Raw genomic sequence first — 20059 nt, 5'->3', positions numbered from 1 at the left:
GTGATACAGGCCCTTTGGCCCAACTTGCCCACACCACCCAACATGTCCCAACTACACTAGTCCCACCTGCCCACATACATAGAGTCATAAAGTGATACAGGCCCTTTGGCCCAACTTGCCCACACCACCCAACATGTCCCAACTACACTAGTCCCACCTGCCCACATACATAGAGTCATAAAGTGATACAGGCCCTTTGGCCCAACTTGCCCACACCACCCAACATGTCCCAACTACACTAATCCCACCTGCCCACATTTGATCCATTGGTCCATGTTTGGTCCAGTGTCTTGCATTCTTTGCTAAGAACCCTGGGCAGTTGCTCCATTTTAACATGTTATAGTTGCTTTCTGGTGCAGTGTTGTTATTGCTGCTTGACCAATGTATCTGACAGGATAATATATTAACAATTTGGATATGAATGTAGGATGTATTTCTGATAAATTTGCATACAACACAATGTAAATGGCTCGATTGTAATCATGTATTGTCTTTCCGCTGACTGGATAGCACGCAAGAAAATATTTTCACTGTACCTCGGTACACATGACAATAACAAAACTGAACATTGGTGTTGTTCTTGATAGTGAGGAGGATTATATTGATCAGTTATTCATTTTGAGAGAACTAATAAGATAGGGACACACATGTATAGACACACACACAAACACACACACACACACACACACACACACACACACACACACACACACACACACACACACACACACACACACACACACACACACACACACACACACACACACACACACAAACTGAATGTGGGCCCCTAGGGTGTACTGAAGAGGTCTTGGTATTGCAGTCCCTGAAGGTAGCAGCATGGATAGATAAGGCTAATTGTCTTTATTAGTCAAGGCATATAATATAAAACCAGGAAGGTTATGGTACAACAATATAAAGTATTGAGTCATAAGAAACTGCAGATACTGGAATCTTGAGCAAGAAACAAAGTTGAGGAACTCAGTGGGTCAGGCAGAGTTTGTGGAGGGAAATGGACAGATGGCGTTTTGGGACAGGACCTTTCTTCAGATTGGATGACATTTTGGGTTAGGACCCTTCTTCAGACTAGTTGATGTTTTGGGTCAGGACCCTTCTTCAAAATGCTGTCAGACTCCAGCATCTACCCATTCCCTCCACAGATGCCGCTTGACCCTTTGAGTTATTCCAGTGCTTTGTCTTTTGCTGTACAAAATATTCATTAGGCCACAAAAGGCGTGCTCTGTGCTGTTCTGATGACCACACGATAGGAAGGACATGATTGTATTGGGGAGGTGCAGAGAAGATTCACTCAATAAACAAGATGCTGCTTAATACACAAAAAGGACACAAAGTGCTGGAGGAACACAGCATGTCAGGCAGCATCTCTGGAGAACATGGATAGGTGATATTTCAGATCAAGATCCTTCTTCAGACCCAGTCTGCTGGAGAGGATGGTGGAGGGAGCGACTCTCACAACATTTAACATGTATATGAGCACTTGAATCACCATGGCATAGAGGGCTAGGGATCAAGTGCTGGTGAATGGGTTTAGTAAAAATGGTGCCCATGGATGAATGGGCTGAAGGGCCTATTTCTGTGCAGTTTGAACTCAAGTAAGAAATAGATAGCCAGTACAAAGAGGCCATTCAACCCTTTCATCTGCCCGATGATTAAATAAGAACACAGCTAATAATTTACCTCAATCTCATTTTCTTACATGAACTCCATAAACATGGATTCCATTAACGTCCAAAACATTTTGATATCTGTCTTGAGAGTATTTAGTGATGGAGCCCCACATAATTCTAATGATTCACTACCGTCTGGGTGAAGAAATTTCATGCCTCAGTGCTGAATGTGACAAGTTCTGGACAGCTCAGCCAAAGAAAACATCATCCCTCCGACTATACAGTTAAACCCCATAGGAAGTCTACACTTTTCAATGAGATCATTTCTCATTTCTCCAAACTCAAGAATACGGACCCTCTCTACTTAATCTCTCCTTCTATGACAAAGCGTCAGACCAGTAATGAACTGACTGATGGCCATGAAAATTCTCAAAATCTTGTGAACTGAAATTTTAGCAGCAGGAGAATCCTGGGCCACATGTTATGAAGTGCTTAGAAAATATAGTACCAACCAACAAAACAACTACAACAACGTCATTGATATGATGTTTGTAACTTACCAATGGGAACCAAAATGCTTCACAGATCATTATCAACAATATTTGACACCAAGCCATATGAGCTATTGGGGTAAAAGATAAACAGGAGGAATTCAGTGGGTCAGTCAGCATTGGAGGAGGGAAATGGGCGGTTGACATTTTGGGTCAAGACCATTCATCTGGACTGAAAGAGTAGAGTGGGGATAGCCAGCATAAAGAGGAGATGGACAAAAGATGGCAAGCGATAGATGGATCCAATTTATTGGTAGATGGGGTCAAGTGTGGCAGTGAAGGGTGGAGGTATTGACAGAGGCTGGGAGGAGATGTGGAGACAATAAAGGGCTGTAGATTATGGAATCCGACAAATGGGAGCAGAGGGGGAGGAGATAGGACCCATTGAAAGGGGAGAGTGGGTAATGGGCAGACGGGGCCCTTCTCATTGTTCTTATCATCCCACCACCCCTCCTTTATTTGGTTCCACTCTTCCTTTCTTATACGACACCATAATCTACAGACCTTTGTTGTCTTCACATCCCCTCCCAGCTTCTATCGTTATCTCCACCCTTTTCTTCCCCATCTGACTCCATCTGCCGAATCACCCTCTGCTCACCTGGATCCGTCTATCACTTGCTAGACCTTGCCCCACCTCTTTATACTGCCCATCTTCTCTCCCTACTCTTTCAGAGCAGATGAAGGTCCAGAGCTAAACATTGATTGTCCATTTCCCTCCACAGGTGCTGTTCCCACTGAGTTCCACCCACTGAGTTCCTCCAGCATTTCATTTAGCTCCAAATTTCATCATCTGCAGTCTCTGTGTCTCCATTAAGCTATTATGGTAGATGACTAAAAACATAGTTTTCTTGAGGAGGAGATAAAGAGAGGGTATTTAAGGAGGGAAGTCCGTGGTTTAGAGTGCAGGCAGCTGAAGGCTTGGCCATCCGCAGTGAAGTAATGGATGTTGAGGGTGAGCAAGAGCCCAGAATTCAAGGATTAGAAATCTATGGGGAAGGGATGGCCAGTGGAGATGAAAGAGAAAGGGGGGAGCAACACTGTGGAGCTAGTCATGGTATAGAGGTGTGGCAGTGAGATGGGACAGTGCAAGTTAGGCCAACAGCAATTACTTTCCATGACGTAAAGTTGATGCAGAGTGGAATGACGTAGAGCTTGAAGATATGGCAGGGGATGGGTTTGAGCAGCCAATGAGCAAAGACAATGTTGAGTAATGTCACATAGATGGAAACAGGTTGTCTTGATGATGACTCTGATATCTCTAAAACTCAACTTGGAACCGTAAACCACATTCAAACAACAGCCAAGAAGGAACTGCAAACACACCACAATGTTTGTTCCGAACATAATGCCCAGTAAAACCGATCTTGTCTGCCTGTACATGATCCATATCCCTCTATTCTCTGTACTTCCATGTGCCTATCTAAAAAACAAATACTTATACTTTAGCCTGCTTAGCATTCTTGGGTAGAGAATTTCAGAGATTCACAGTCCTCCATAACCCTGAAATTATCTAAAAGAAAGTTGAATGAGATTATCATGAAAAATAGACAAGGATGGAAGAACTCAGCAGGTCAGGTAGCCTCTGTGAAGAGAGAACTTTTCTCTTTCCAAAGGGGCAGACTGACCTGCTGAGATTTTTCCCAGCATTGTCTGATTTTATTTCAGATTTCTGATGTCTGCTGTTGTTTTGATTTTCACTTACTTTGTGAAGATATAACAATTTTATTTGAGAATGTGATGCTTGCAAACTAATCTATCAAAAACCTTCCTTTAGGCCATTTTATGTACATTGAGGCCTCTCACATGAGGCACGGATTCAATGCACGACTGTTGTCATGGCCTCTGAGAGAATTCACAGGCATACAGTGCCTAACATTCTTTTACCACATGTATGGGATTGGAACTGGATCGCTAAATGTTTACTTGAAGAAGGAGAATGCTCCAGAAATCCTCGTATGGAAAAGAAGAGGAGAACAGAGCATATCATGGATGAAAGCCTCGATAGAATACCAGTGTGAGCATCGCCATCAGGTTAGTCGACAAATTTCTGCCCCAGCTTCACTGTCCAAGTTTGCATCCCCTCTGCTCACATGCTACCGAACGTTTGTGCCTTTATTAAATTTGGACTTGGCTACACTAATAGTTACCTGACCAATCTTCTTCATTCTACTTGTAAGTCTGATCTTATCCAAAACTCTGCTGCCTGTGCCTTAACTTGTAGAAATCCCCTTCACTCACCATCTATGTTTTTGTTCCAGGTTGTACAATGACCATTCATTCAAATCTCCCACATGGCCTAACCCCTCCTTATCTCTGTAATCTCCTCCAGTGCTGTACACTCGAGTTTTACCATGTCCTCTAATCCTGCTCCTTTAATCATTCCCAAATTTAGCAGCTAATCGGTTTGGAGGCCATGCCTTTAGCATCAAACCCCCCTATGTTTTTGAAATCTCTCTTTAAAAATTGACACCTTTATCTTACTTTCCTCTTCCTAAAATGACTCATAAAACTTCTCTGACCAAGCGTTTGTTCACTAACCCCAATACCTCCCTCTGTCAGTTTTGACCATTGATGCTCTGAAACATTGAGCCGTTTACTATTTTGTGGGTGCTACACAAATTCAAGCTGATGTTAATGTTTACCCTAAAGCATGCGAATTTAGGAGCAGAAGTAGACTTCTTGGCCCTTTGAGGCTGCTCCATCCTTTAATACCCCTATTCCCATCTCCTCCCAGTAACATCACACCCCACTGTTTAGCAAGAATCTATCAACCTCTGCTTCAAGATCCTATTTCCACCAACCCTTGAGGAAGAGAGTTCCAAAGATTCACGGCCTTCTGAGAGAAAAAGATTTCCATCTGAAATGAGTGAACCCACATTTTAAACAGTGATCTTGGCTCTAGATTCTATCACAAGAGAAAACATTTTCTCGCCATCCATTTGACGGAAACATGTAAGACCATTTAGGATCTTATATGTTTCAATCAATTCATCTCTCACTTTTTTTAAAACTCCAGCAGATACAAGCCTAGCCTTTCCAACCTTTCCCCTTAAGACAACCCACCCACTCCAGATATTAGTCCAATAAACATTCCAATATATTAACAAGCTTTCTTAAATATGGAGACCAATGTTGTACGGTGTACTCAAGGAACAATCACCTCGGTGAACTGTGTAAATGAAGTATGACCATGCCATTTTGTACTCGTTTCCTCACAATAAATGATAACATCCAGTTAGCTTTCCCAATTATTTGTTGCCAACAATTCATGCAATACTGGAGCACAACGACTGGAGTTTCCCACCAAGCCATGCATATTCTAAAATGAAAACATTGCTGTTCCTACATTGAGTCTGTTCATCTGAATAAAAGTCTGTTTGCCACTCACTCATGAACTGCAGGTGTAAAGTTGGCCACTTGGCCTGCTGGCTTTGGTGCACCCAGTAGCACCCATGGGATAGGGATGGTCACATGCCCTTGCATGGTCTGATGATGCCAGTGTGCAAAGCTACCGGCACCCTCCCCGTTCAACCCATGAATCCTGCTGTTCAACTTTGTACAGCAAGTCCTGAATTTCCTTTTAAAAGACACGCAGGAAGGTTTGTCAGGGTTAATGAGGATTCAAACTTGATTAAGTCCTCATGATCTCAATTAATTGGGGTCTAGGAATGTGGAGGCTAAACGTACGAAAGCATCAAAATCCCTGACAAATATGGAAAAAAATAACTTCATTATTTTCGTAACAAGGAAGTCCATGTAATTTATGATTTTAGATGGAACACATCTATTTTATCTTCCTTTAAAATAATAAGATGCTTTTATTCTTCTGCAGTACATTGACACACTCACATAGTCTTTGGCATTACTGGAGCAAAATGAGAATCCAATGTCAGTGCAATGTTCAAGATGAACTCCCATCTGCACTTTAAAGTAAACTTAAAATCCTCTTTATATTTTCGAAATAAAACAAACCACGCTAATTTAATCGCTTCACTGCTTTCCAATCTGATTGAGGTGAAATTTTACCCATGTTTCTGTCCATCGTTGCTGAATGCCAAACTCCCATGAAAGGTGCTAATCTTAATGTCATATTAGAGTCAGTGTTGTAAGGCATAGAATTAGCCCTTCAGCCCACTACCTTTCTGATGAGCACTATGGCCATCTGTACTCATCACACTTGCCTGCATTCATTTCATATTCCTCCCAGCCTTGCTCTTACAAATCCCTCTCCAGACCCTCTTGAATATTTTTACTGTTCCTGTTTCCACCACCTCCTCTAAACGCTCATTCCAGATGCCAATGCTCATTCCAGATGCCAAACATGTACTCCTCAGATTAGTGAAATACCACGGAGTATGGTGGCACCAGGGGAGATGTTTGCACTCCTTTGATCAGACAGTGGGGACAAGATGAAACGAAATAATTATTTCAGGCTATCAACAGAGCAGCCGAAAACCCAAGACACCCAAGCTCTTCTCTTGCTTGCCTGCTCCTACCTGAGAGCTTCTCCCTTGAAAACTCCCAGCTGATCCTCTGGACAAAAGGGTCTTTTGATGATTGCCAGTTTCGATCTGGCATGAACAATAGGCTTCCGATGATAATGGGTTTGCTGATGTCATGATGCATCGGCCTAATCATTATTCCATCACCTGGATGGGCTCCCATTGTCCCGATGGATGGGCCATTTACGATGGTGATGGTCTTGCTGCTGGGCTATTCACCCCCCCCCCCCCCCCCCCCCCCCCCCCCGTCTGCTGGGCTCCGTTCCTTCCTTTGTCTTTCCAAGGTAATCTCGTTATCTCTGTCCCGGCCTTTCCTGTTCTCACCACTCGCATAGTCATGTGGCTGCTCAGGCCCACAGACAGGCTTTGAACTTGTTCTTCCTTTGTGTTCCCTTGGGGGGGGGGGGGGGTTGTGTTTTTGCAGCCAGCATGTCTGTTTTTAAAAATGTCCAGATCCTTATCCCCGAGTTCTTCCATAATTTTGGAGGATTTGCCCCAATAACTTACACTGGACCATCCATTTGGAAGGTGAATGCAAACTTTGTAAAAAAAATAATGTAGGGCATGTAACACAAAAGTAATTGTGTCGAAATAATCTGCAACAATATGAATGTAATTTAAAGTTTCAGCCAAGACATAATGGATGGATTATTGAGCATTGGGTTATAATGCAGAAAGTATTCATTCAACCAATGTTTGCTGCTGAATACAGGAAATTGATACTGTTCTGACTTGAAGAAAGTATTCTGGTAATCAAAACAAATATTGCAATCCTCACCCCCCACACAAAATTCTCTAGAGATCCATGAAACAAAGACAATCCTGAGATTCAAGTTCTCTGACAAATCATTTTACAATAATCAGACAGGATGTTATCAAAGCACTTTTTCAATGAAGTCGGATTGCTTTAGTCATTTATTGTTTATAATGATTAAGTATTACTTTTCTGAAATGCATAATCTATTTCATATTATTTCAATAAACTAGTACAAACAAAGGCATAATAAATAGGAATTATCCATTACATCAATAAAACCATTTTTATTAAGGGTTTCACAAAAGGTTATTCAACCCACAGTGGAAACATATTTGCAAGCAATAACTGAGCATTGAGATTTACTTTCTTTTGCTCCCTCCCTACTCTTTCTCAGCTGTGAACAAAGATCTCCCACCGTAACATGGGTCAGGTGGTTTAAGTATGGTAATGGCAAATCTGGCTGTAAGCTGAACCCTGTATTCCTGTGCACCCCTGTGACCATTCATTTCCTTGCTTTCCACTGAGAGATTTGTGAAAACTTATTAATTTTAGATTGGTATAAGCAGAATGTCAGCCTCTGAATTTGCTTTTGAAACCCATATGAAATAGGATTTGACCTGCTCCTGTTGGTCATTTGTCCATGCCAGAAAATGTAATTCCCAATTTAGGAGTGCATTGGCAATCTCATTAATAGAGCACAGACAAGCTCCTTGCCTAAATGATAAAAGTGTCCCACTGTTGAATTATTGAGTCATTGAAGTTAACTGTGAAGAAGACATTTGGCCTGAGCCATTCATGGTAGGAGAGAAAAAACAAGCTCTTCAGGCTATTCTCATAATTCATAGCCAATAGGTTGCAGCATTACACACTTGTCGGGCCCTTCATTAAGATAAAGGTTTTGGCCTCTCCACTATTCAGGCGGTGAGTTCAAAACCACACCAGCCTCTGGTTTGAAGATGTTCTCCTCAATTCCCCTCTCGTCCTTCTACCAAACTCTAGGAGTTTGCACGTTCTCCCCGTGAGCTGTGTGGGCTTTCTCCGAGATCTTCGTTTTCTCCCACGCTCCAAAGATGTAGGTTAATTGGCTTGGTATAAATGTAAAACAATTGTCCCTAGTGTGTGTAGGGTAGCGTTAATGCACGGGGATTGCTGGTCGGCGTGGACTTGGTGGGCCAAAGGGCCTGTTTCCCCGACGTATCTCTAAACTAACCTAAAAAACAGTTACCTGAACATGAAATATATGTCCCCTGGTCCTCTACTGAAGGAATTGGGTTCTTTTTTTCTGTTCACTTTCTCAAGACCTCTACTGCTTTATGCTCGCCAATTAAACCTCTCCTCAGCCTGCTGTGTTTCAAGGAAAACATTTCACATCCAAGACAGTGACTCATTTTAACTGTACTTCTTTAGCTCTGACTACTTCATGTGAATCTCCTGCTCCCTCTAGTGCTATCAGATCTTTTCTACAACCTCGGAGATCATAACTGTGCACAGAAATCAAATTATGCCCTAGCTAGTGTTATAAACATTCCCAGCAAGGTTTTTCTGCTGTGGCATTCTTTGTCTTGGTCAGTAAAGTCAAGTGTCCCATATGCCTTATTGACCACCTGATCTACCTATCCCATAACAGTCTGCAGTTAGAGGTAATGTATTCCTGTATCATGAATTGTCTTTCCGCTGACTGGTTAGCATGCAGCTTTTCTCTGCAGCTTGGTACACGTGACAATAAACTAAACTGAAACCGAAGTTCCTCTATTAGAGTCAAGCACACCTAGCTTTTGTAGTTCAGTGGGAGTATTCTTGTCTCTGAGTTAAGTGGTGCTCAGTTCAAATCCCATTGCGGAGACTTAAACCCAGAAATGAAAGCTGGTAGCCCCTGTGCATCACTGACATGTTACCACAGCGGTGGAGAACATTTAACTTTTACATGACAAACTGATCCAAAGCTGTTTACCCCCTCTGGGAGGTGTGAAATATCTTGTGATATAAAGAAGGGTCCCGATCCAAAATGTCACCTGTCCATTCCCTCTCTGGATGCTGCCTGACCCGCTGAGTTTCTGCAGCACTGTGTTTTGCTCATTATTTATCCCTGAATATTCGTTAATATTTAGCACAAGAGCTATTGATTATCTAGTCTTAATCATATTATCCTTCTGCCGTATGCAGCATGGCTGCCTTCCACATTGAAACAACGATGGCTCTTCAAAACATTGAGGAATGAAGTGAAAAGAGCTATGGAAATGCAAGTCTTTCATTTCTTCTCGGCATCCAACCAAGGGTGTGCTTATCTGGTGCCAGAAAAATCACACTTGAAGTCTGTACTTTTTTCTAGTGAATCCATAATTATTCATCTCAGCATTGATACTCCAAGCTTCTCCTTCACCGCTGAGACTGCTGAGTTGCACATTTCCACTGGTGCAGCCCGCACAGCTGTAACATTCACAGCTGGTTGTGATGACACCAGACCTCTGCACTACACAGGGACTAAGTAGATCCCTTTCCTCTTGTATTTTTCAATGCGGTTATGACATCATGCAAAATAAATCACCTTGGCTATTAATATCATCCTGCTGAAGCCAAACCCGATGGGTTTTGGCATTGTGTCCTCTGAGCTGAAGCAGTAATAAACTGCATTTAGACTGTCTGTGGCTCAGTTTCCCTAAAGCCTTGGAAATCAAGTAGGATTTCATTCACAGAATGAAAAGACACTGTGCTCAAGGTTACTCATTCCTCACTAGCTAAATGCAGTTAACTGCAACATTGGAAACAGAAGATGCTAAGAAAACTCAGCAGGTCTGACAGCATCTGTGGAAGGAGAAATAGGCTTTACGCTTCCAGTCATAGACCCTTCACCAGAACAAAGGGGATATCTGCAATAGAGTGTAATAGGATGTCCAGTCAGTAACTACATCAGTTCATTCATCCTATTACAGTCATTCCCTCTGTCCCACCCATTACCATCTGTCTTTATCCATTCTGAAGAAAAATCTTGGATCTGAAACCATCCCTTTGTTTCTCTTGCCGCTGATGCTGCCTGACCTTCTGAGTATTTCTAGCAATTTCTGTTTTATTTCAGATTTCCGTCATTTGCAGTTTTATTTTACGTAACTAGAGAACTCTTTGGAAAATCACGAGGGAAGCAGGCCATTTAGTGTATTGTGCATGTGCTGGCTTTTTGAGAGACTTTCACAGTTAGCTCCACCCCCCCCCACCCCAAGTCCTGTAAATGTTTCCCCTTTAAGTTCTTGTCTCATTCTCTTTTGTAAGAAACTATTCAGAGTATCACAGTCAGCGAGCCCGTTCCTCACTGTCACCTCCAGCTCCTCTTGACTTACCGGCTCTTATTGATTGACTTAAATCTATTTCTTCAGGTTACTGACCCTTATACTACTAGAAACTGTTGCCCACTGCAGTCTTCCCCATCATTTTGCAGTGCATTCCAGATTGCAATCACTTACAAATAAAACATTTCCATTTCAGATTGTGTTTGAAGCGATACGTGGTCGTTCAATTAACAGCGACATTGCAATCGACGACATTTTATTTCAAAATGGACCATGCCAAGGTAACTGTTTGAACTAAATCGCAAAATGAACTTGGGAATGCAATTAGTCCTCAGCCAAAGTAGGTTTATGCTTTCTTTGCCTGGGGATCAACCCTCCCCTAATCATCACTAAAGCGCTGTTGAAATGTATTTCACTGCCGAAAGGTATGTGAAGGGGAAAAACTTACAGAGTATGGAAACAGATTATGGGGGAAGAGGATAAAGTGAATGTCTGTTTTCAAGCAGAAAGGTTTGGGTATTATAGACTTTAGCATGCGTGAAGACACTTTCCTAAATAACATATAAGGATCTCGTCACCATACTGAACAATTCATTGCTTCTGCATCTTATGCAGGGATGGCTGAATGAAGTTGTGTGACGAAAGAATGCTATGGAAACATAAATGGCAGATGTTTTATTTATTTATTTATCTGTAATCTTTTGTGATGACAATTGTATTTATGATTTGTCTCCTTGCTTTCTCTGCATCCTTCTTCTGCTCTTTGTGATCTTGTGAGTAACCTGCATGCCTGCAATTCCGTGCATCTTCAATTCTGTCCCTTCACCATCTGACAAGGTTCTAAGCCACAGAATCCCCTCTATAAACCCCCACTTTCTCTCTTGTCACTCTCACATTCATGTGTCGGAAGGTACAGAACGGAGATGAGGAAAAACTTTTTTAGTCAGAGAGTTGTGAATCTGTGGAATTCTCTGTCTCAGAAGGCAGTGGAGGCCAATTCTCTGAATGCATTCAAGAGAGAGCTAGATAGAGCTCTTAAGGATAGCGGAGTCAGGGGGTATGGGGAGAAGGCAGGAACGGGGTACTGATTGAGAATGATCAGCCATGATCACATTGAATGGCGGTGCTGGCTCGAGGGGCCGAATGGCCTACTCCTGCACCTATTGTCTATTGGTACTGCAGATGCTGGTTTACACCGACGACAGACGCAAAATGCTAGTGTAACACAATGGGTCAGGCAGCATCTCTGGAGAAAAGTCCATGCCAACCAGTGGGCACCCATCCATATAATCCAATTTCCCAGCAGATGGCCATAGGCTTCTGTGTCCAGATATTTCCAGACAATACCTAAATGTTGTTAGCAACGCTCTAGGAGAAAAGATTCCTCCAGTCTCCCCTGTCTATAACCCACAGAATTTTATAAACCTCCATATCCCCTCTTCACCTCCTGTGCTCCAGGGAAATCTGACCCAGCCTCTCCAATCTCTCTTCAAAATGTAAACACTCTATCCAGGCAACATCCTGGTGAAGCTTGCCTGCACCCGCTCCAGCGCTATTGTATCTTTCCTGTAGTGCAGTGACCAGAACTGCATACAGTACTCCAGCTGAGGTCTGACCCATGTTTCAAAAGGTTGGAGCAGTATCTCCCTGCTCTTGTATGCAATAATCCAACTAATGAAGGCCAGAATCCTAGCTGCCTTTTTAACCACATTATGAACCTGTGATGCCACTTTCAAGGATCTTTGGATCTTGCACACCAAGGTCCCTCTGTTTCTCAATGCCCCCAAGAATCTTGCAATTTATGGAATATGAGCTTCATTTGTTGTCCCAAAATGCATCCATTCTCAGTTATGTGGATTAAACTCCATCTGTCATCTCTCAGCCAATTTTACCAACAATTCAATATCACCCTGCAGCCTAAAGATATTCTCCACACTATTAACAGCTCAACCAATCTTGGTGCCATCCGTGAACTTACTGATGGTGGTGGGAAAAAGTGGGGAAAGTTGTCTAGTCCATCATGGATACTGACCTCCCCACCATTGAAGGGATCAACAGGGGTTGCTGCCTCAAAAGGGCAGCCAGCATCTCAGAGACCCACACCACCCTGGCTATGCTCTCATTTCACTTCTGCATCAGGAAGATGGTATAGGAGCCTGAAAACTGTAACTTTCAGGTTCAGGAACAGCCTCTTCCCTACAACCATCAGGCAATTAAACACTCCAATCTCCAATTAAGCTCTGAACTACATAGACTTGGGAGCATTGTTTTTGTCTTTGCACTATTGTTTTTTTAAATATATATGTATGCTGATTTTTGTTTTTGTTTATGATGTGTTTAAAACAGTACTCTGTTTACATATTTGTTGTGCTGCTGCAATTAAGAATTTGATTATTCCATTTCGGGACATACGACAATAAAACACTCTTGACTCTTGGAAGGGAAGTGCAGCGACACTAACTGAATAGCAACACCCCGGTCCTTCTGTTAGCCTGATTTTATGAACAGTTTTTCTTCACAGCATATCATGATTTTACATGACCTCGTAGGACACCTCTTGGCCCCTATGCTCCAGGGAATAAAGACCCAGCTTATCCAGCCTTTCTTTATAGCGCAACCCCTCCAGACCTGGTAACATCTTCATAAATCTTTTTTTGCCCCCTTTACAGTTTAATGACATCCTTCCATTAGCAAGGAGACTAGAACTGTGCACAGTACTCAAAATGTAGCCATACAAATGTCTTGTATAACTGCAACACGATGTTGCAACTCCTGTTCTCAATACCCTGATCAATCAAGACAAACGTGTCAAACACCTTCTCTACTAACCTATCCATCTGTATTTCCACCTTCATGGAACTATGCACCCCAGTCTCTCAGTTGCACAACATTCCCCAGCACTCTACCAATTGCTCCGCACGTCCTGTCCTGTTTTGTCCTACCAAGAGGCAACACCTCGCCTTTGTCTGAATTAAACTCCGAACGCCATTCCTTAGCTCAATGCCCCAGTTGATCAAGATCCCATTGTAATCCTAGATAACGTTCTTCACTGCCCACTATAACACTAATTTTAGTCATCCGCAAACATACCAACCATGCCACTTACATTTGCAACAAAATTGTTAATATAAATAACAAACTGTACTGAACCATGCACACAGCCTTGTGGTATACCACTTGTTACAGACCGCCAGTCTGAACAACAACACTCTACTTTCACCCTCTGTCTCCTACCTTCCTACCAATTTTGTATCCAGTTGGCTAGTCCATCCTTGATCCCATGCAATCGAACCACCCAGACCACCCCACCATGCGGTATTTTGTCAAAGCCCATGCTAAAGCCCAATCTACCGCATTGCCCTCATCAATCTTAGTTATCGCTTCAAAAATCTCAATCAAATTGGCGTATGTTGAATGGAGGTGTACATCTTCTCCCATTCTCTTGAGATTTGTACATTGCATCTGTACAGATGGGATCCATTATGGATCTCTAGATGAAAGGAATGGATGAAGGATCACATCTTTGCCACTTTATTGGCTGTTGCACAAACAATATAGAATCCAGTCAATCTGCTGAATCGTGTGCTTGTCCCTGGATCTTGGGGATAGTCTATTTCCACCACATGACAGCTACAATGCCTTACAGCACCTTTAATGTTGTAAAGTATGTCAAAAGGTTACAGACAAACCTGGCATCTGCCATCAAGGGAATAAGCTTGGTCAAACTGAAGAAGGGTCTCGACCCGAAACGTCACCCATTCCTTCTCTCCAGAGATGCTGCCTGACCTGCTGAGTTACTCCAGCATTTTGTATCTAAGCTTGATCAAAGTGTCAGTTCTGAGGTAAGGCAGATGAGGTGGGTTAAGCTGGTATGTTTTTCTAAACATAAAGTGGAAATAAGTAATTGCCCATGTTTTGCGTGTGTTTCCTCTTTCCTCGTTAATTTAGATTCAGAGGAATCTCAGGCACTTCACCCCGACTCTCCGAATGAACAGGACTGGTACAGCATTTATATCTGAATCGAGGACCACGATGAAGACCATACTTCAAGAACATCCAAGTCGTGGGAGCTTGATGTGGATCTTTCAGAAGTTGTAAATTATTTCTTTCCCTCAGTAGACTGAAGAGTTCATTTGATTTGAATGTCTTCTTACCAAATATAGATTAGAAATATGTGTCTTGTTTGTATGCGAGTGAACATGGTGACCACCGGATTCCTTAGTTAGTAGTTGGGAATATCCAGTATCCGTTCTTGTTGAAGAATTGTAAATATTAAACATTTCAAACTGGTAAAAGGTGATATACATGAACAGTATTTCAATTTAATGTTTGTGTTCAAAGAATATTTGGAGTGCAGTCAGCTGTCACTTCTTGGGCATCTCCTATAAGTCCAAATGTCAATCACATTCTATATTTATCCAGTTGAAAAATAAAAGAAAAAAAGTAAACTTTAAAATGCAATTTCTCTGTTTCTGGGCTGGACATAAAGTTAGTGCATAATCAGTGAATATAAACATGAACAAGCAATAAAATGTGATATTAAAGCTGATGACCGAAAGACAAGATTTTAAGGAGCTTGTTAAGGAGAAGTGGACAAGTTTGGTGGGGGGGGGGGGGGGGGGGGGGTGGGAGGGTGGAGGTAGCTGAAGCCATGGCCACAAAAAAAAAAGATAAACAAACTAAATTTGGAGAAGAGCCAGAGAGTGAGCAGGAAGACTACTGGGGTGGAGATTGCAGAGACAGGGAGAGGGAAGACCATGGAGGGGGGCCTATAAACAAGAGTGAGAGATTTAAAGCAAATATTATTTGATGTAGAGAAACAGCAGGTCAACAAGAATGGGTAATGGGTTTAAGGGATGGAGTTTGGACCAAGAGACAGACCTTGCTGTCCCAAGCATTCCTTCCAGCGGAACCTGTAATTACCCTGCACTTCTTCCCATGCAATGATTTGTATTTGTTGTTCATGTGGTCTACTGAAAAAGTTGAGTATATCTGCCGTTTTCTGCTCTTGTTTCAGGCAAATTAGGTCTCCGAGCCTGTACCCCAACATATGCCATACTCCATACACACATCACCCTGTGCTCCCAAAACTACAGTGGCTTTCTGATCAGCGATGCTTGCTTTAAAAGGGGTTCACTTTGTTTTCAAGTGCCTCTCCAGTCCTCTCCATCCTTATTTCAAAATCCTACTCCAGCACAAGAACTCTCTGGGAGACCTCACAGGATATCAGTTCACATCTCATAAAATACCACAACACTTTATCTGTTCAAGAAACACGCCAGCCTGGCTTAGACATTGTCGCAGTGCCTAAATCCTTCATTGGTCTTCAATGGTGCTTTTATTTGTCACATGTGCAAATGCAGAGTTAAATTAATTTTCTTACACGCAGTCCAGTAAAGTATTGCACATCCCCGATTAGCAAAGTGTAGATAAATAATCTACTGAGTCTGCATGCAAGAGGCGCCAGGTCTTGGTGCCATTTTCAAAGCACAATCCGCATTCTAGTTCTTATGAGCGGTGTCCGATCCAGGCAAGCCCCAGACTGCTGCGGGCCTCCAGCCATCGCCTTCCTTGGACACGATGTCCCTCTCCTCGCCTGTCCACCTTAGTGTCCCAGGGAGGCTTCCTGCAGCCGTCCTTGAGAATGCGGTATGCCAGAGCATTGTTCCCTCTCCACCCTTACTGGTCTTGCTTCTCACCAGCTGCATCCGTCGTCATTGCCAGCTCTGTCCTCCCGACCCTTGGTCTTCAGGCGATGAGCAGGTGCCAGCACGGTGGCTTCCTCCCTGTCGGCCACGGTCCGCAGGGTCCTCCAAGCAGGGGCCGGCTCGGCGACCTCCCCTGCGCGCTGCTCCTGAAATACTGGAGCACCCTTCCTGAAAACATTGGGAGCAGATTCACCAAAATAGCTGGATGAAGTTACAGCATGGGCTTACCACCACATCCTCAAAGGCAGTTACGTTTGGGCAACAAGTAGTGGTCTTGCCAGTGATATCCATGTCCCACCCAAGAAGTACAATTCTCTATCCTGTGGCTGGCCATGGTAAGTGCCCAGGGCCGTTTTATATTGTTGTAACATCCATGGCATCCATTCTTTTTAGATACACATCACTTGCGATCCTACCTGGAACCTACTGGTTTTATTTGTAGCAGACACAAAGCAGCGGCTTAGCAGTTGACTACCCTATCATTCCTATTTCCGTCGGCTTGTTCCTCACCTGCACCTTGGAATTGTGCCCCGAGCAATACCTCGTCTCCGTAGTGGTGGCTAAACGAAAGTATCATGCTCCCTCAAAATATTAGGTCCACCTTATCAAATAATTTTACCTGAATTCTCATACTGGTGAGTCTGCAGAGCAGCAATTTGGAAAGGCTCATTCTAAAAAGATGTGAAAATTGCCCCATTTGCCAGTCTGAGTAGATACTCACCAATTCTTTCATCTGGTCATTGGTTGAAAAATTCAAACAGCATTGAATTATAACGCCTCTTCATGGTTTTCATTATGTTCCCATGTGAGACCTTGTCTGTGGTTCATAGCATTCATGGACATCTCAATCCTATACTTATTTGGGACTACCACCAGCAACAATATAGTTATAGAATCATAGAAATATACAGCAACAGGCCTTTGTGTGCAACACATCCATGCTGACCAAGATGTCTCTGAGCTCGACCCAGCTCCCTTGAAACCTTTACTATCCAAGTGCCTGTTAAAATATCTGTTAACATTGTAATTTTGCTTGCCTCTATGACTACCTCTGCAGTTCATTCCATAAACCTGCTGGTCGTGTGGTAATCCCTCAGAAGTGCCAATTGAGCAATTCAGCATTTCCCCAGCCCTAGCCTTAGGGGCGAGGGAGGCAATGCTGGTGCCTCCCTCCACACCATCGCTCTGCCAGTCTTACAGATGCCCCCTTTGAACCATGAGACCATAAGACATAGAAGCAGAGTTATCCCCTGACTAATTGTGTGGCATCAGTGTCTATGTTGGATGTAAATGATGAGATAGAGTGCCTAGACAGCGAATGACACCACAGTTGGCAGCAATGAATGCAGTGTTGGCAGATGCATTTAAATAGCAAGGATTTACACAGATAAGTGATTAACCAGAGGAACTAAACTATGAGCAAATTTATTTAAATGTAGACAAATACAAGATTATCCACTTTTGGGCCTAAATAGGAAATAAAGAGGCTAATTTCTAAAGGCTGAAAAATGCATTGCAGTAGAAAGTACAAAATATCATTAAAATTACATGAATTCATATGACAAATAATCAGAATGGTTGAATCCTCATCACAATTTACCCTTCCATCTATTTTCATGTCATCAGCAAATTTGGATTCTGCAGGATCTCCACCCTGAAATGTCAACAACTGTTTTTAGGACTTTATTCCTTGGAATACAGGAGGATGAGGGATGAAATGTAAGAGATTATGAGGGGAATAAATAGGTAAATGCACAGAGTCTTTTACCCAGAGTAGGGGAATCAAGAACCAGAGAACATAGGTTTAAGATGAGAGGGGAAAGGTTTAATAGGAACCCGAGGGGCAACTTTATCCACACAAAGGGTGGTGGGTATATCGAATGAGATGCCAGAGGAGATGGTTGAGGCAGGTACTTTAACAACATTTGAAAGAGGGGACGGAGGGCTTTCTCCATTTGATCAAAAACTTATCTTTTGACTCCTCTTACTTCTTCCAAGTTAAAGGTGTAGCCATGGGCACCAGCATTACCTGCCTTTTTGGTGGTTACGTCGAACAATCCTTGTTTCAGGCGCATCCCAAAATGGCGGTGCTGCCCTAGCAGCTGCGGCTTACCTGCGGTCCGTTTGTCTTTGTGTTTTGTTGTTGTTTTTGCTTTATTGTAGATGTGATGTCGTGTTTTTGTGGTTGTGTACTATGTGTGTGTGTGGGGGGGAGGGGGGGAACTGTAAAATTGTAATATGTGTCCCTTCCGAACAGAGATCCGACCTTTGTTTTCTGGGTCGGGTCTCCGTTCCTGCTGCGGCCTACCGTCGGCCCAACTCCTGGAGCTGGCAGCCTCCAGGGCTCTGGTTCGCAGAGCCCGCGGACCGGACTCACTATCAGCGGAGCCGACCGGACTCACCATCAGCGGAGCCGGCCGTCTTCGGAGGCTGCGGGAGCGGCTGCGACTCACCTTAGGCTCGGGCCGCGTGGATGCTGACATCGGGAGCTCCGGCAGCGGCAGCGTGTTCGCCCGCCCCGGATCGCGGGGCTTGGGTCGGCCCGATGCGGATCTTTCACCGTCCGGCGCGGCCTGCAACCACAACAGCCTGACCGCGGGAGAAGACGGCAGGGGAAGGGAAAATACATTCTGGCCTTCCATCACAGTGAGGAGGGGACTGGAGGAGACTCACTGTGATGGATGTTTCTTATTTTTGTGTGTTGGTTGGGGTTGTGTAATTTGCTTATTTTATTGTTTTTATTGTTGGACTGTGGGTGACTAAATTTCGTCCAAAAAACTTGTTTTTTGGATGACAAATAAAGATATCTTGAATCTTGAATACTGGCTCTAAAACCCAACTTTTTCTCTGCTACATCGACGACTATCGGGGCTACTTTCTGCACCCATGCAGAACTCATGGATTTCATTAACTTCTCCTCTCATCCCCCCTCCCTCCCCATGCCCCACCTGGACTCCCAACTACACCTCTCCACCCACCCCCACTTTTCTGCCTCTGGCTTTACATTACACTCTTCAAACCAGCCTCATGCTGCCTGACCCGCTGAGTTACTCCAGCATTTTGTGATATTCATTCATTCATACTGATTGAACGTGGCAACTTCAACAGCCTGACCGCGGGAGAAGACGGCAGGGGAAGAGAAAAGACATTCTGGCCTTCCATCACAGTGAGGAGGTGACTGGAGGAGACTCACTGTGATGGATGTTTTTTTCTTTTTGTGTTGGTTGTGATTGTGTGTGAAATTGTTTATTTTTATTGCTCTATTGCTGGACTGTGGGTGACCTTTCATTTCACTGCACATCTTGTATGTGACAAATAAACTTGACTTGATTTGTAGTATAAGAAAATAACTGCAGATGCTGATACAAATCGAAGGTATTTATTCACAAAATGCTGGAGTAACTCATCAGGTCAGGCAGCATCTCAGGAGAGAAGGAATGGGTGACGTTTCCGGTCGAGACCCTTCCTCAGACTGATGTCAGGGTGGCGGGACAAAGGAAGGATATAGGTGGAGACAGGAAGATAGAGGGAGAACTGGGAAGGGGGAGGGGGGAAGAGAGGGACAGAGGAACTATCTAAAGTTGGAGAAGTCGTTCATACCACTGGGCTGCAAGCTGCCCAGGCGAAATATG

General features: G+C 43.4%; 1 protein-coding gene across 2 annotated transcripts in view; it reads left to right on the top strand.

The window, feature by feature from the left end:
• LOC144591081 (MAM domain-containing protein 2-like) overlaps positions 1-15309 on the top strand; it is a 77146-nt gene extending 61837 nt beyond the window's left edge. For both annotated transcript variants that reach the window (XM_078395405.1, XM_078395413.1), the window contains 3 exons: positions 3954-4210; positions 10916-11000; positions 14668-15309. In XM_078395405.1, the coding sequence (XP_078251531.1) occupies positions 3954-4210; positions 10916-11000; positions 14668-14738 (413 nt within the window). In that variant the 3' untranslated portion in view covers positions 14739-15309. The remainder of the gene's footprint in view (positions 1-3953; positions 4211-10915; positions 11001-14667) is intronic.
• Positions 15310-20059: the final 4750 nt, after the last annotated feature.

This window comes from Rhinoraja longicauda, chromosome 3, assembly GCF_053455715.1.
Source record: "Rhinoraja longicauda isolate Sanriku21f chromosome 3, sRhiLon1.1, whole genome shotgun sequence".
In the NCBI taxonomy this organism is placed as follows: domain Eukaryota; kingdom Metazoa; phylum Chordata; class Chondrichthyes; order Rajiformes; family Arhynchobatidae; genus Rhinoraja; species Rhinoraja longicauda.
This window is presented reverse-complemented; position numbering and strand designations above follow the sequence as displayed.